The 12,856-nt window shown below is 40.3% G+C and overlaps 1 protein-coding gene and 1 long non-coding RNA gene across 4 annotated transcripts in view; one reads left to right on the top strand and one right to left on the bottom strand.

Annotated features, from left to right (window-relative positions):
* Nucleotides 1-101: 101 nt before the first annotated feature.
* Nucleotides 102-12,856, bottom strand: part of CASP10 (caspase 10) — a 15,876-nt gene continuing 3,121 nt past the window's right edge. Inside the window, exons 2-10 of one of the 3 annotated variants that reach the window (XM_030485642.2) lie at nt 10,735-11,070; nt 10,493-10,592; nt 9,807-9,942; nt 8,929-9,017; nt 7,259-7,295; nt 6,038-6,126; nt 4,435-4,546; nt 3,188-3,692; nt 102-1,563 (exon numbers count right to left, since the gene is read on the bottom strand). In XM_030485642.2, coding sequence (XP_030341502.1) covers nt 1,392-1,563; nt 3,188-3,692; nt 4,435-4,546; nt 6,038-6,126; nt 7,259-7,295; nt 8,929-9,017; nt 9,807-9,942; nt 10,493-10,592; nt 10,735-11,048 — 1,554 coding nt within the window. In that variant the 5' untranslated portion in view covers nt 11,049-11,070 and the 3' untranslated portion in view covers nt 102-1,391. Of the gene's footprint in view, nt 1,564-3,187; nt 3,693-4,434; nt 4,547-6,037; nt 6,127-7,258; nt 7,296-8,928; nt 9,018-9,806; nt 9,943-10,492; nt 10,599-10,734; nt 11,071-12,856 lie in introns of all 3 variants that reach the window. The other 2 variants (XM_030485640.1, XM_030485641.1) reach the window with 2 other exon arrangements.
* LOC115607880 overlaps nt 8,601-12,856 on the top strand; it is a 19,736-nt gene continuing 15,480 nt past the window's right edge. The window contains exon 1 of the long non-coding RNA XR_003991380.1: nt 8,601-8,818. This is a non-coding gene — a long non-coding RNA (uncharacterized LOC115607880). The remainder of the gene's footprint in view (nt 8,819-12,856) is intronic.

Genomic DNA, 12,856 nt, shown 5'->3' with positions numbered 1-12,856 from the left:
AAAAGGTAAACCATTTTCTAACTGTGGCACAAATGTGACTTCAAGTGTGGCAGCTCAGAAGACTCAAAATGTGACGGGTCACACACCATCATGATAAAAAATGACCACTATGTTTTGGCAAGCTGGCTGCATTTCAATGCTCTGTATGATGCAAAACTCCCCTCCTAAAAATCCTGAACAGTGCAAGCTAAAAATTGCATCCAACAGTACTAGACAGCCCTCTTTCAATTTTTCCACCCTAACTTATGGCTGTTAATCATCTATAACAACCAGTGTTTTGCTGAAATAAACTAGGTTTCACTTCCACTTAAACCCTGAGGTATTTAAAACCCACTAATGCAGTCCCCAAAAGTACAGGGGCCAGTCAGAAACAAAGATAAGGCTTACCACAGTACATAATTTTTACCTCTTCAAGTTCTCAAACAGAAGTATGAATTTAATGCAGTAACAAACAGGAAGGGAACAGGCATCCATAATAAATGCTCATAACAAAACAATGTGACGTTATTTCAGTTAACTCACAAAATGCTCTATTGGAAGCTTAATCAAAGAGCCTTGTTCCTCACATGGCTGCACTTTAGATCTTAAAACAAGAAACAATAATCAGAAAATTTAATGCTTAACAAAGTTAACCTGATAAACCTACACAGATACACTGCTGAATGTCATATTTCATAGCATGCAAATCTTCTACCCTAACTCTTCCTCCCAGAAGTGATGGGCAAGTGACAGTTCACAAGGTTTCACAGAGGGAATACTATGCAGCATCTTGGCTTTAATCAGTTTTGGAAAGATATCCTGGTACACAAGGTTTATATTAGCCATTACATGGTACCAGTGTGCATCATGGAACAAATTACTGATTTCAATAGTTAACTAGTTCTCCATTAAGTTAAACGTAATTTAAATTAAGATGAAAATCCTTTTCCACTTACTACTTGTGCTTTCTCCTCTTTGTTCCCACCTTTGTCTTTCTCTCTGAACATACCCAGTGGATTTAGAGGTGGGATTTAAAATTGCTAGCCTGCAAAATAAATCACAATGAGCCTAAAGCAGACTATTAACAATCTTGGTTTAAATATGAAAGGCTACCTGCAATCCTTCTGCTGTCAGAAGGACACTTTTTTGTCTGTAGTCTTTGCAGGTACAAAACCATTTAACATGAGTGCAGCATGCTTCTCCCAACCCTGATAACATTGAATATATAGATGATGTAATTAGCTAGCACATGGATTGTTTTAATTGTGTCTCCTCCAGTTTCACAGCATGGTAAAAAAATTATGACGCTTTGCCTTGAAGCTAACAGTTCCTCAGGATTCTGGATAACTGCCTTAAAACAGGTAGTGTGGTGAATTACATTTAAATGAAATGTGCTGATAAAAGGATGTATTTTAAAAGCCTCCATATTGCTGTGAAGGAGGAGGGTTTGTAGGTATTGGGAATATAAGTTTTTTTCTTAAGGTATATGCTGGTTGGGGCATTTGCTTCTTTGTGCCTAAGCGGTCAACACGTCTGCTCACATCTTCATTAACTTCGGTAAGAATCGACAAAATATCTTCACCCCTACAGACATACAGAGAGCAAAAGTAAAAATAAAAGATACTTATTAATGAGCAGATGGCACTCTATTATACACCTCCCAGATCACTTAGAAGATACAGTATAAATATTTAAAATGCAAAAAACCATATCCTTTTCTCCAAATTTCTCCTCTTTTGTTCTCATTTGAGTCATATTAAAAACAAAAGATATTTTCTTACCATCTTGCTTGATTCAACCATTAAAGAAAAATAATGGAATGAAGTATTTTTACCTAAATCCATTCAAGAAACAGATGTTTCTGCCTTAAAGATAGGACGTTTAGAGGATTTTACAATAAACTTCACATCCCCCAGATTGTCTCTATGGCACTAGCAGTGTTAATGTTTTACTGGGTTTACGTGGCAGTGGGAAGGGAGGAGGAGCTGTAAGGGTGGCTTCTGTGAGAAGCTGCTAGAAGTTTCCCATGTCCAATAGAACCAATGCCAGCTGGCTCCAAGACAGACTCACCTGATCTGGTGGTAGCATCTCCATGATAACATATTTAAGAAGGGGAAAGAGCTACTGTGCAGCAGCAATTGCAGCTGGAGAGAGCAGCAAGAATATGTGAGAGGAACAGCTCTGCACACTTCAAGATCAGTGTAGAAAGAGGGGAGGAGGTTCTCCAGGCACCAGAGCCGAGATTCCTCTGCAGCCCCTGGTGAAGACTGAGGTGAGGCAGGCTGTCCCCCTGCAGCCCATGGAGGTTAATGGGGGAGCAGATATCCACCTGCAGCCCATAGGGGACCCCATGCCGGAGCAGGTGGGTGCCCAACGGAGACTGTGATCCCATGGGAAGCCTGCACTCGAGCAGGCTCCTGGCAGGACCTGTAGACCCGTGTTCAGAGGAGACCAGGCTGGAGCAGGTTTGCTGGCAGGACTTGTGATGACGTGGGGGTCCCACACTGGAGCAGTCTGTTCGTGAAGGACTGCACCCCGTGGAAAGGACCCATGCTGGAACAGTTCCTGAAGAACTGCAGCCTGTGGGAAGGACTCACACTGGAGAAGTCTGTGGAGGACTGTCTCCTGTGGGAAGGATCCCACACTGGAGCAGAGGAAGAGTGTAAGGAGTCCTGCCCTTGAGGGGGAAGGAGCAGCAGAAAAATGATGAACTGACTACAATCCCCATTCTCTGTCCCCCTGCACCGCTGCAGGAGAGGAGGTAGAGAATTCATGACTGAACGTAAGCCCAGGGAGAAGAAAGAGGTGGGGGATTAAGATCTGGTTTCATTTCTCAGTATCCTACTCTGATCTGATTGGTAATAAATCAGATCTAATCTCACCTTAAGTTGAGTCCGTTTTGCCTGTGGTGGTAATTGGTGAACAATTTCTCCCTGTCTTTATCTCAACTTATACACTTTTAATTATACTTTCTCTCACCTGTCCAACTGATAGAGTGGCTTTGGTAGGCACCTGTGTCCAGCCAGGGTCAGTCTACCACAAACCTAACTTTATCAGTGGCAAGCAAACAAATCATCAGTTTAACTAATTTTGTCCACCTCAGAACATGGGTTAGCGTTCCCATGTGAATTTGCCTTTGGAGCTTAAAAAAAAAGGGGGGGGGAAGTTCCTCCCATTTCTTCATGGAAGAGCTAAGCAAAGTATTTACCTTGGTACCAACAGCTGTAGCTTGCTGCACAGGGCCTGAATATACCAAGCACCCTCTTCAACATGCCGGAAGGACACATATCCATCAATTGTGGCCATGCCTAAGAGGAAATCAGCCTCTTCAGGAATACTTTCAGAAGGAGAAACGATCTGTTGCATGGAAGACGAGTCTGGAATTCGTGCATCAGCTTGAACAGAGACAGCACACTGTACCTCTTTACCCTGGCATGCTTGGATAAAGAAGAGTTTAGGTTTTTCCGCCAGCTGTGGACACTGTTTTGCAGTGAAGTGGGACATGATTGTGCGGATTGATACAAGTTCCTCATCTTTCCCATAGACTGCTCCTGACTCTCCATGAGATAGAATACAACATATAAAACAGTCGCTGTCTTTGTGACCTTCAAAATGCTGCGAAGTTCGCATGAGTTCTTTAATCTCCTGAGAAGTCAGATCTGTGTAAATCATCACATCTAGACCAAGCCATGCGAATACTCGCTTCAGTTCCTCTGTAATTAAAAAAAAAAGACAAAAGGAAAAACTCAGGCACTAGTAAACAACTTTATGAAATCACTATGCAAACTAATCTGAACCAGGAAAGACCTTACATCTTCTGCAGATTCATCCTTATGCTAGTATCAACTAAAGGTTAACTGGAATAAAAAAAAGATGGCATCAGCTCAGAGTTCCTGGGTTTTCTAGAAAAAGTAATGACATTTTACAATGTATAATGACATACTAAGTGAGCTCACAAATGACACCTGAAAACATGAGGAATCCCACCACCCAAGCTTCAGTTTAGAGCTTTCAAAACCTTCCTCACATTTCATTTTCCAGTTGCAGTTTAGTGAAACTCATGTTAGAGTTTCATACACAACAGATAAATAAAAGGAATGGAATAAAACAAGAAGTATGCACAGAGTTGTGTGATTATGGAATTTCGCATTATATTATGTAAAATGATGGCTTACTTTAGTTTTAGTTCTTTATTATAGCTATAGATAAAGGGTAAGTAAAGAGATTCTCAAAATTATTCAAGAATGATCTAACTGCATCAGAAACTGTGGTTACTTTTCCTTTAACCCTTTCTCGCCTAGGATACACAAATGACAATTTAACTTATATCAAACATTCTACTCTTTAAGAATATTAACTAAAAGATAGACAATAAAAAATAGAGCATTATTAGACAATCAACTCACATGGGAAAACAGAGACTAATCTTCCAAAAATCTCACTTCAGTAACTTACCAGCATCCTTGGAAGAACCCCTCCTTTCATTAAGAGACTTATCGAATGTAACATTATTAATGACAAGACACAATCCTCTGTGTGGCCCATCCATTTTGTAGCTTGTCATCTTCTGTAGAAAGGAGAGGAAAAAAGCTTACAGCCTCAATTAATTTATTCAACTTACTCCTATTTCCTTAATATGTCCCAAAATTGGCATCCAAAAATTAGAAGCACCTAAGACTCTGTTACTTTTGAAAAGCTGCAAGTCAATGATGCTTCCTTGTGTGAAAAGACACGGGTGAAGCCTTGAGCACACACTGTCACCATGCCATCAAACTGTAGAGGAAGGGTTTGGCAGCTGGGTTGGTCATCTGTATGGAAAAGGGAGGATTCAGCAGCCAAACTCCGCAATCTGAACTGGTGATGGGGACAGAAGTCCCCAACTGTTTCCAAGGTCATGACAATGTTTTAACTTCAGATGGCAGAGGGTTCACAATGAACCTATACAATGTTAGACATCTGAGTTGTTTTTTCAAAAGCAGCAATGAATACATGGAGCTGGTGGTTCATACTGATCAACTGGAAAGGGATACAAGCAGAACAGAGATCTTGGAAGTGCATAAACCTGCCACACTACCAGTTTTGCTAAGACTTAGAAGTTACCTCCCACTCTTAAGAAAGAACATTTTAAAAACTGAAAAGTCACCAAAACTTCAGGTACCATCTCTTCAAGTACAACCTCGGGCTGAAATAAAAAACTTTCACCACTCCAGCTCCTTTCTGCTCACTAAAGAGCAACACACAGCTGCTTTTGTGCATTTTAGTAGAACAAAATAAAGGCAGCACTCCAAGCTCCTTCAACAGCAGCAAGCACCTTTGCTACAGCAGTCTGAAAATCAGTTGATGAAAAGATATGTTACAGCACAGAACTTCAAAAAATTAAACAGCTATAAACAAACACAGCAACTTGGTTCCTCAATACCCATGCCAGAGAAAAAAGCCAGAGGGAGAATTCAGCGGTTACACTAACTGTACAAGGTTAAAGAGTGTACACAAGGCTTCTAAGAAGGGATCTCACAAAAGAAGTATTTTCTGCTGTACCAAGACCTCTGTTTTACTGAGGAAGATTGATATATGCCTGCAGTAGCTTACTAAAAACTCTTGCCTTCTTTTACTCTTCTCACAAGGTGAGAAGGTGCTACCCCTTGTGACTTTTAATTTCAAGATGCCCTGAAGCTTTTTCTAAGCCAGATTTAGAAAGAGAACTGTGAAGCTATGTTTGTCTGTGTCTTGCACATTCTGCTGCCATCTCCAAAATGCACAACATGAGAAAATGCCAAACGTTTTGCCTGTAGCAGGAAGATAAGCAGTGCACTGATGTGTGGATAATGCCAAAGCTATTATATCTGTTTTGCCTCCACCACAGCTTCCAATATTGGTAAGTTTCTGGTCTCCAAGGTTAAAATATTCTCTGAAACATTCCAGTTGATCAGACTATTCAAAAAACTTCATGAGACACACAGACATCTCACATGTCCTTGCATGATAAATGTCATTACACATCTAGACCTCACACACCCACGTATTCAAAAAGAGAAGGATTTAAGAGATTGTCTCAAACCTTGGATTTATTTTCTGCATTGCTGAGTTCTCCAGGCAGCTCCAGGTTCATTTCAGAGAAGCCTTGTGTAAGACAAGCTGCTTTGTTATCTAGGGAAAAAAAACCAAACCAAAAACCAAAACAGCACAGGTATTTATGAAGAGAAATCCAATACTGGTGAATGTAGCAAAAAGGAGTTATAATACAGTATTTTTTGTATTTGAAATATCATTTCATTGAAAGGAGTAATTCCGTAATGTAAGATAGCATCATCATGTTCAAAGGACCTAATCTGAACATGCCTCCAGTTATTTTTATTATATACATATTATTTTTGTGACAAAGGCAAGGTTTCTATTTGTATGGGTATTGTGGAACAAAAATATCCACGGTGTAAAGATAGACTCTGAGACATTCAAATTAATTTTTCATTTGGAAATCAGCTTAGAAATAAACTGTCTTGTAAGAAGGATCTGCAGTGTTACTACTGAAGCTCCCACTCCAGATTTGCTTTGTTTTGTTTTGTTCCTGAATCACTGATAACTCTCAGACTGATTTTCAGAGCAAGGCTGCACTGACAGAGCTTGAAAGACGGCAAGAGTTGATAGATGTTGTACTGTTACACTTTGCAGCTGGTCTATTTGACGTGGAGTCACAAAGATGGATGCAAACTACTCACTGTTATTTGTACAGAATCTTTTCGGAGATCTGATCCAAAAATGTAATTTTATTTATTGCTGCTTTATGTACTTCTCCTTCTGAATGCCCTAAAATGCTTGTCTCCTTTTGTACAAATCATAAACTATTTAATGCACTCAAAACCATCCATCTTTAACATGCAACACTCCCAAGCTCAACAACATAACGATCTACACAGCAAAAAGAGTTAGAGGTAAAATCCTGCACCCAAAAAATTAACATCACAGTTTTATAAACAGTCAGAGTGTCCCATTCTCTTGTCCTCCCAGGGATATTTAAACAGAAAACTTGTTTTTTGTTTTCAGGAAAGAAATAATCTTTTTGCGTCTAATCAGACCAGCCATTATTTCACTTCCCAGAAAACGCATTAGTTCCTAGTAAATGACTGACAAAATACGACAGGATTTGCCAATTTTCTCTTGCCTCTTTTATATAAGAACTGAAATGCCTCAAATCTATATGCACAGGAAGCAAAAGAGCCTTCCAAGAAGACAACATTAAACAAAGAAAATAAAAACTAAATATATTTTCAGAAGTTCTTACCATTGATATTAAAACCGACTGATTTGATTGAGGTCTCCTATATTTTGAGTAGGGGGAATATCATGTTAAAAATTATTATTATACGTAACAAGTTTTCATAGCAATTTTAGCAAAATAGGCTTAATACAAAGCTTTTTAAGTAGAGAGTAGGAAAAATACTAAATTCCTAAGAACAGCAAAGCATTTAATAATGAAATTACAAAAGACTTCCCAATTACAGCAAATCTCACAAAGCTGGAAACAACTATCTTTTTTCTTAAGGATAAAGGGAAACAGCAAAGACTTTTCTTTCACTTCCAAATGATCCTCTCACTATAGGTATACGCAGTCACTATAAACAAAATAAAGGTCCCAACATGGTGCTATAACAATATATAGAGTTCATAGAATTCTATAAATTGTTGTAACTAGAAACACCTTCTAACAGTAAGTGTCAATGGTTTATTATACAGCATGGAAAAAAAAAGTATAAGCTCTTGTTATTTGAACGAAAAGTCAAACACAATCATCAGGATTAGGGAAACAGTCACTTATTCTTTTAAAACTCTTTCAAATCTATGCTTTCTTAATAAAACTACATTTACTTTCTTGCTGTGCCAAGTGCCATGCATGGAGGCTTCCCCAAACCCTGGGGACACATAAAGCAAGTACAGCTCAAAGCAGCAGTAATGCAAACCCTTCTAATATGAAATAGCTCATTTTCCTCAGCTCTTGTCTACTAGAACTTCACTGCTGGGAAGTATCCTTAGAAAGATCACTGGTTTTTCCCATCCACAGCTGGACTGAAACTCCCTCCTTTCCACTCCTTTTCCCCAAAAAAGAGATCAGTTTTAGCCCTGGCAAGTTTCCCAATGCGATTCCTCATGCTGCAGGAGGGGTTTAACTGATTAAGGACTGGTAAACTATAAAACTGGGAGTAGTAATGCTGAGCTTAAGTCAAGGACTTTTCAGTTTCCCATGTTCTGCCAGTGAGAAGGGACACAAGAAGCTGGGAGGGAGCACAGCCAGGACAGCTGACCTGAACCAGCCAAAGGGGTATTCCATACCCTAGAACATCAAGTTCACTATATAAACTGGGGGGAGTTGGCTGGGGAGTTCTGGCTCGGGAACAGGCTGGGCATCAGTCAGCAGGTGGTGAGCAATTGTATTGTACATCAGTAGTTTTTCTCAGGTTTTATTCCTCTCTCTTTTTCCTGTTATTATTGTTATTTTATTTTCATTTATTTCAATTATTAAACTGTTCTTATCTCAACCTATGGGTTTTACCTTTTCCATATTCTCCTCCCCATTCCACAGGGTGAGGGGGAGAGGAGGGAGCAAGTGGCTGCGTGGTACTTAGTTGCTGGCTGGGGTTAAACCACGACACAGCACCAACTGACTAACCCATTCTCTAGAAGGCCCCTGTCTAGGTTTTTCTCTCACTCATCTCTCTTCCTAACATCATTCCTCCCCCCTCAACTGCACATGACAGATAGTATTTTTGGCTTCCACTATTTGATACTATATGCAACTGTATTTCTTACATGCTAAAAAAATATGCTTGTTCTGTTCCTAAACAAAGTAAGAAGCTTAACAAAACCACAGCCAGTATGGTTTCAAAATAAAGGCAAGAAAACCCCCAACCTCCTAAACCACTAAAACCCAAGCTAGCAGTATGTACTGCAGTGTACCTCTGAGAAAGTGAATACTTTGATGCCTCCAGTGTGAGACAGTGAAGATTCCTCAATGGGCATGGTGTTCTCCTGCTGAGGCAGAGACACTAAGAGTAGAAAAAGACAAAATGAGAGAAGCCAAATGCCTTTTAGTTAAACTAGTATGAATCTGCTCATTAAGCAAATGTGTATCGATGCTTACTGAGAGATATATTAAAATAGAAAGCAACCTTGAAACACGCTCAGAAAGCATGCGGGAATGGAACTCATGAAACACTGAGTGCTGTTGCACCTACTGGGGTGCAAGTAGCTTTGTATTTCCCAGAACTTGCTTCCCAGTGCTTAAACAAATAGAACATTTTCCCCAATATGCTTATAGTCACTCCACAGGATGCTAAATAAAGGAATATTACAAACTGCAGTATAACCCCTGATAGCACATATCACACATTTAATAACAAAGCCTACCACTTCAGACACACATGCAGATACAGTTTGCTCCGCTAGCTTATTAGCAGGCAACTGCCTTGTCACAGTGTACATTCATAAACCACAAAGTGCCTTTTACGGGACAGTCATCATCATTTCAACACTATTCATGGGGAAATGGAGAAGTGCAACAGAACTATAAATAGATTTTCAGTTTTCCAGCCTGTTCTGTATGTGCTGGACTGCTCTATGGGGCCTCAGATATTCCAGCATGTCCCTACTGGAATTCAGGTAAGAAGTAAAACAAGCTAGGGACTGTTATGCCAAATTTGTGCGTGAAGATGCGTGATCCCTCTCTAGCTCCTGTTCCAGCAATCCAAACATAGGACCTTCAGGTTCAGTTGCCCAAACCCTTCTAGTGCTTCCTGCATTTTAGCAAACGTACTCCCCGACTCTGAATCTCTCACCTTTTGCCCTTTTGTAGCAGTTTACTATTTCCAGGAGATTAGGCGAAACATTCATACAGATTTCCTCCAGTATCTGTACATTGTTTTCAGTTAAAAGGCCCTGTTTTTCCAATAAAATCAGCAATTCCAGAGCAGACTGACAGCCAAAAAGAGAGAACAAAATACAGAATATGGTTATTGTTCCTTAGAACTTAAACCTACACTAGTATCTGCTTTGCTTCCTACCAACAAGGTCCAAAGAGCCAGTTTTACACCACTGTAGGAGGTGGAAATATTGCTCCATGGAAAGCTACTGGTTGTATTGTTATTTGGTATGGTCTTGTTCAAACAGATTCATCCAAACCATATTAATGACTCTTGGCTTTAAGAAGGCTTCATTGCTCTGAAATGGTACCAATAATATATGGACATGAATTTCCTTTGCAGATGGCTCAAGCAGGGTGAAGATTTGATTTGCCGCCCTTTTACGATCTGTGAACTATGGACTCTCAGTGACTGACCTTGGCACAAACCACCAAATTCCATACTTATGTGTCAACAGCATCCTCCTTGCTAACCCTATAAATACTGACCAGCCTAGCTGCAGATTATGCCCTATTCTGCCAAATACTTTTCATTCTTTTCCTCCTATTTCCCCCCTGCTTCTTCCCTTCTCACCATATACATATTTGTCTCTCTTCACGTACCAGAATTATCCGTCGCTTTGGAAGAGAGTTTTTCAGGAGGAATATGATATCCTTCAACGTCTCATCAGTAATGTTCTCTGACAATTCATACAGCATCTGCCTGTAGCAGAGATCCAGTAAGATAAAAGCAGAACAGAATATGGTATAGAAACTAAATCTATCTGAGAATTTAAAAATGGATAGGGAAACAGTGTGGTGTAGATGGAAGTAATGGAGAAAGCAGAATCCCGCTGCAAGCTTACCTGTATGGAGACACTTTTCCTTTCTCACGCAGACATTCTTGCACTTTCTCTTTGGTATAACCAAGTTTCTTGAGCAAGGAATGACATCTAATTCTGTATAAGAGTTCAGCTAGTAGGAAAGTATCTTTCTCATTCAGATATTCTTCAGCCATAAGAAGCTGAAAGATGTCCACTGCTGACTTCACCCCTTCTAGTTTTTTGAACGGGAGAAAGTCAGTACAGAGAAATTTTAAAGCTGCTACATCTTCAGCCACCAGACTTTCGTCAATGAGCAGAAGCTGCTGATAGAACTTCAAGCTGACATTATCCTCCATGTTGCTGGAACCAACAGTCTCCCTGCCTGAAAGCAGAAAGCAAACACTGGTAATACTTTAATCTTCAATATAATAATCCTTGTAATAAGATTTCATCCGACACCTGTTTGGATGAAATTCTCTGCAGAAGGGGAGTTTCTTTTTAAATAAATTTGAAACTTGTTTCCTTCTCCAAACACAAAGACCAGATTTGGCAGAAGCTCTGAACAACCCAGTCTAAACTTGAAGTCAGCCCCGCTCCAAGCAGAAAGCTAGGCTACGTGACCTCAAGAGCTCCGTAAGTTCTATTGTTTCTTTCAAACATCTCCCATGTTCAGATCTTTGCTTCTCTCCATTGTAGGTGGAAAGAGTCCCTGCAGTTACTTATTACAGCTCTCAGTGGAGAGAGCACAGTGGTTCACGCTTACTCCTTCATCTGCAGTCCAAGGGTTCATTCTTTTCTGGCTGTAGCAGGGAGGTGTTCCTCTGTTACAAGGCTAACACCCAAGAAGGTTCCACACCATGAAGCTGTGGAACACCCAACTAGTCCCAGTCATATCTTGCTACCAGACGGTATTTCACATTTGGCATAGGAAAACTGTAAAGACTCCCTTATAAGTACGTGAACTAAAACCTAACAGCATTCAGCACTCAGTTTAGGCTCTGCACAAGCAACTCAATCTTACTGAAGTTTATAATAGAGACTAATCACCCTTCCATTACACAAACTTCTTCCACATAGCCTAGGCAGTTCTTTTCTGCCTGTGGAAGATTATATAGGTAAAAAGGTGCTTATGCGCCTTCTGCCCAAATGGGCAGGTAGGTCTTTACTCTTTTGTTTAGAGCAGCTGGAAGCGGCAAAGCCTTCTACATGAGGGAGCACAAGAAAAAGTCAGGGAAGTGGAGCAGGGACAGAATCTCTCAATCCAAAGCCTTTGAAGCATCTGAGAGGGCAGCTCAGCAATAAGCCACAAAGGATACCATAGCACGTAGGAGCACAGAGAAGAGACTGTTGCATTTTTGTGCTCAGAGGCATACAGAAAATATAATCCCTGAGTGCAGATGCCCGATTATGAAAACAAGGTTTGACAGAACCTAGGAACCCTGAATCGTGTCCTGTCCTTAAGTCACAAGTCAGATCCTGTGCACAAAAAAAATGTCCCATTGCTTTTTCCTGTACTTGCTCTCCCATAGCTCAATAATTCTTCATATTCCTTCTCTACTCATATGAAATCCCATGTGTTGTTACACTCTCTTCATTTCAGATGCTATCCAAAAGGTTCAGATCTCAGCCTGTTAGCTATACACAGAAATTAAATGACTTCACAGTAAATCAGACTTTAAATTTGTTTAGCTACTTTAAAACCCTATCTAGATGCTTTAATGAACTACATTTAGCAGGATAACTAAAGTTGTACTGATTCCTGCCTAAACAAGTTTATATAATCCAGGTTCAAACTGAATTATGACTGTCCTGGGTTCAGCCGTAGCAGTCATTTTTCTCCTTCTTAGTAGCTGGTGCACTGCTGTGCTTTCAACTTCAGCCTGAGAACAACAATGATAACACACCGATGTTTTCAGTTGTTGCTAAGTGATGCTTACTCAGATCAAGGACTTTTCAGCCTCATGCTCTGCCAATGAGGAGGGGCACAGGAAGCTGGGAGGAAGCAGAGACAGGACACCTGACCCAAACTGGCCAAAGGGGTATTCCATACCACAGCACGTCATGCCCAGTATATAAACTGGGGGGAGCTACCCAGAAGGCCCAGATCGCTGCTTGGGTCAGGCTGGGTCGGCGGGTGGTGAGCAATTGTATTTTCTCCCCAAGT

Source organism: Strigops habroptila, chromosome 5 (genome assembly GCF_004027225.2).
Source record: "Strigops habroptila isolate Jane chromosome 5, bStrHab1.2.pri, whole genome shotgun sequence".
Taxonomy (NCBI): Eukaryota; Metazoa; Chordata; class Aves; order Psittaciformes; family Psittacidae; genus Strigops; species Strigops habroptila.
Note: the sequence above shows the minus strand (reverse complement) of the source record. Positions and strands in the feature narration are given on the sequence as shown.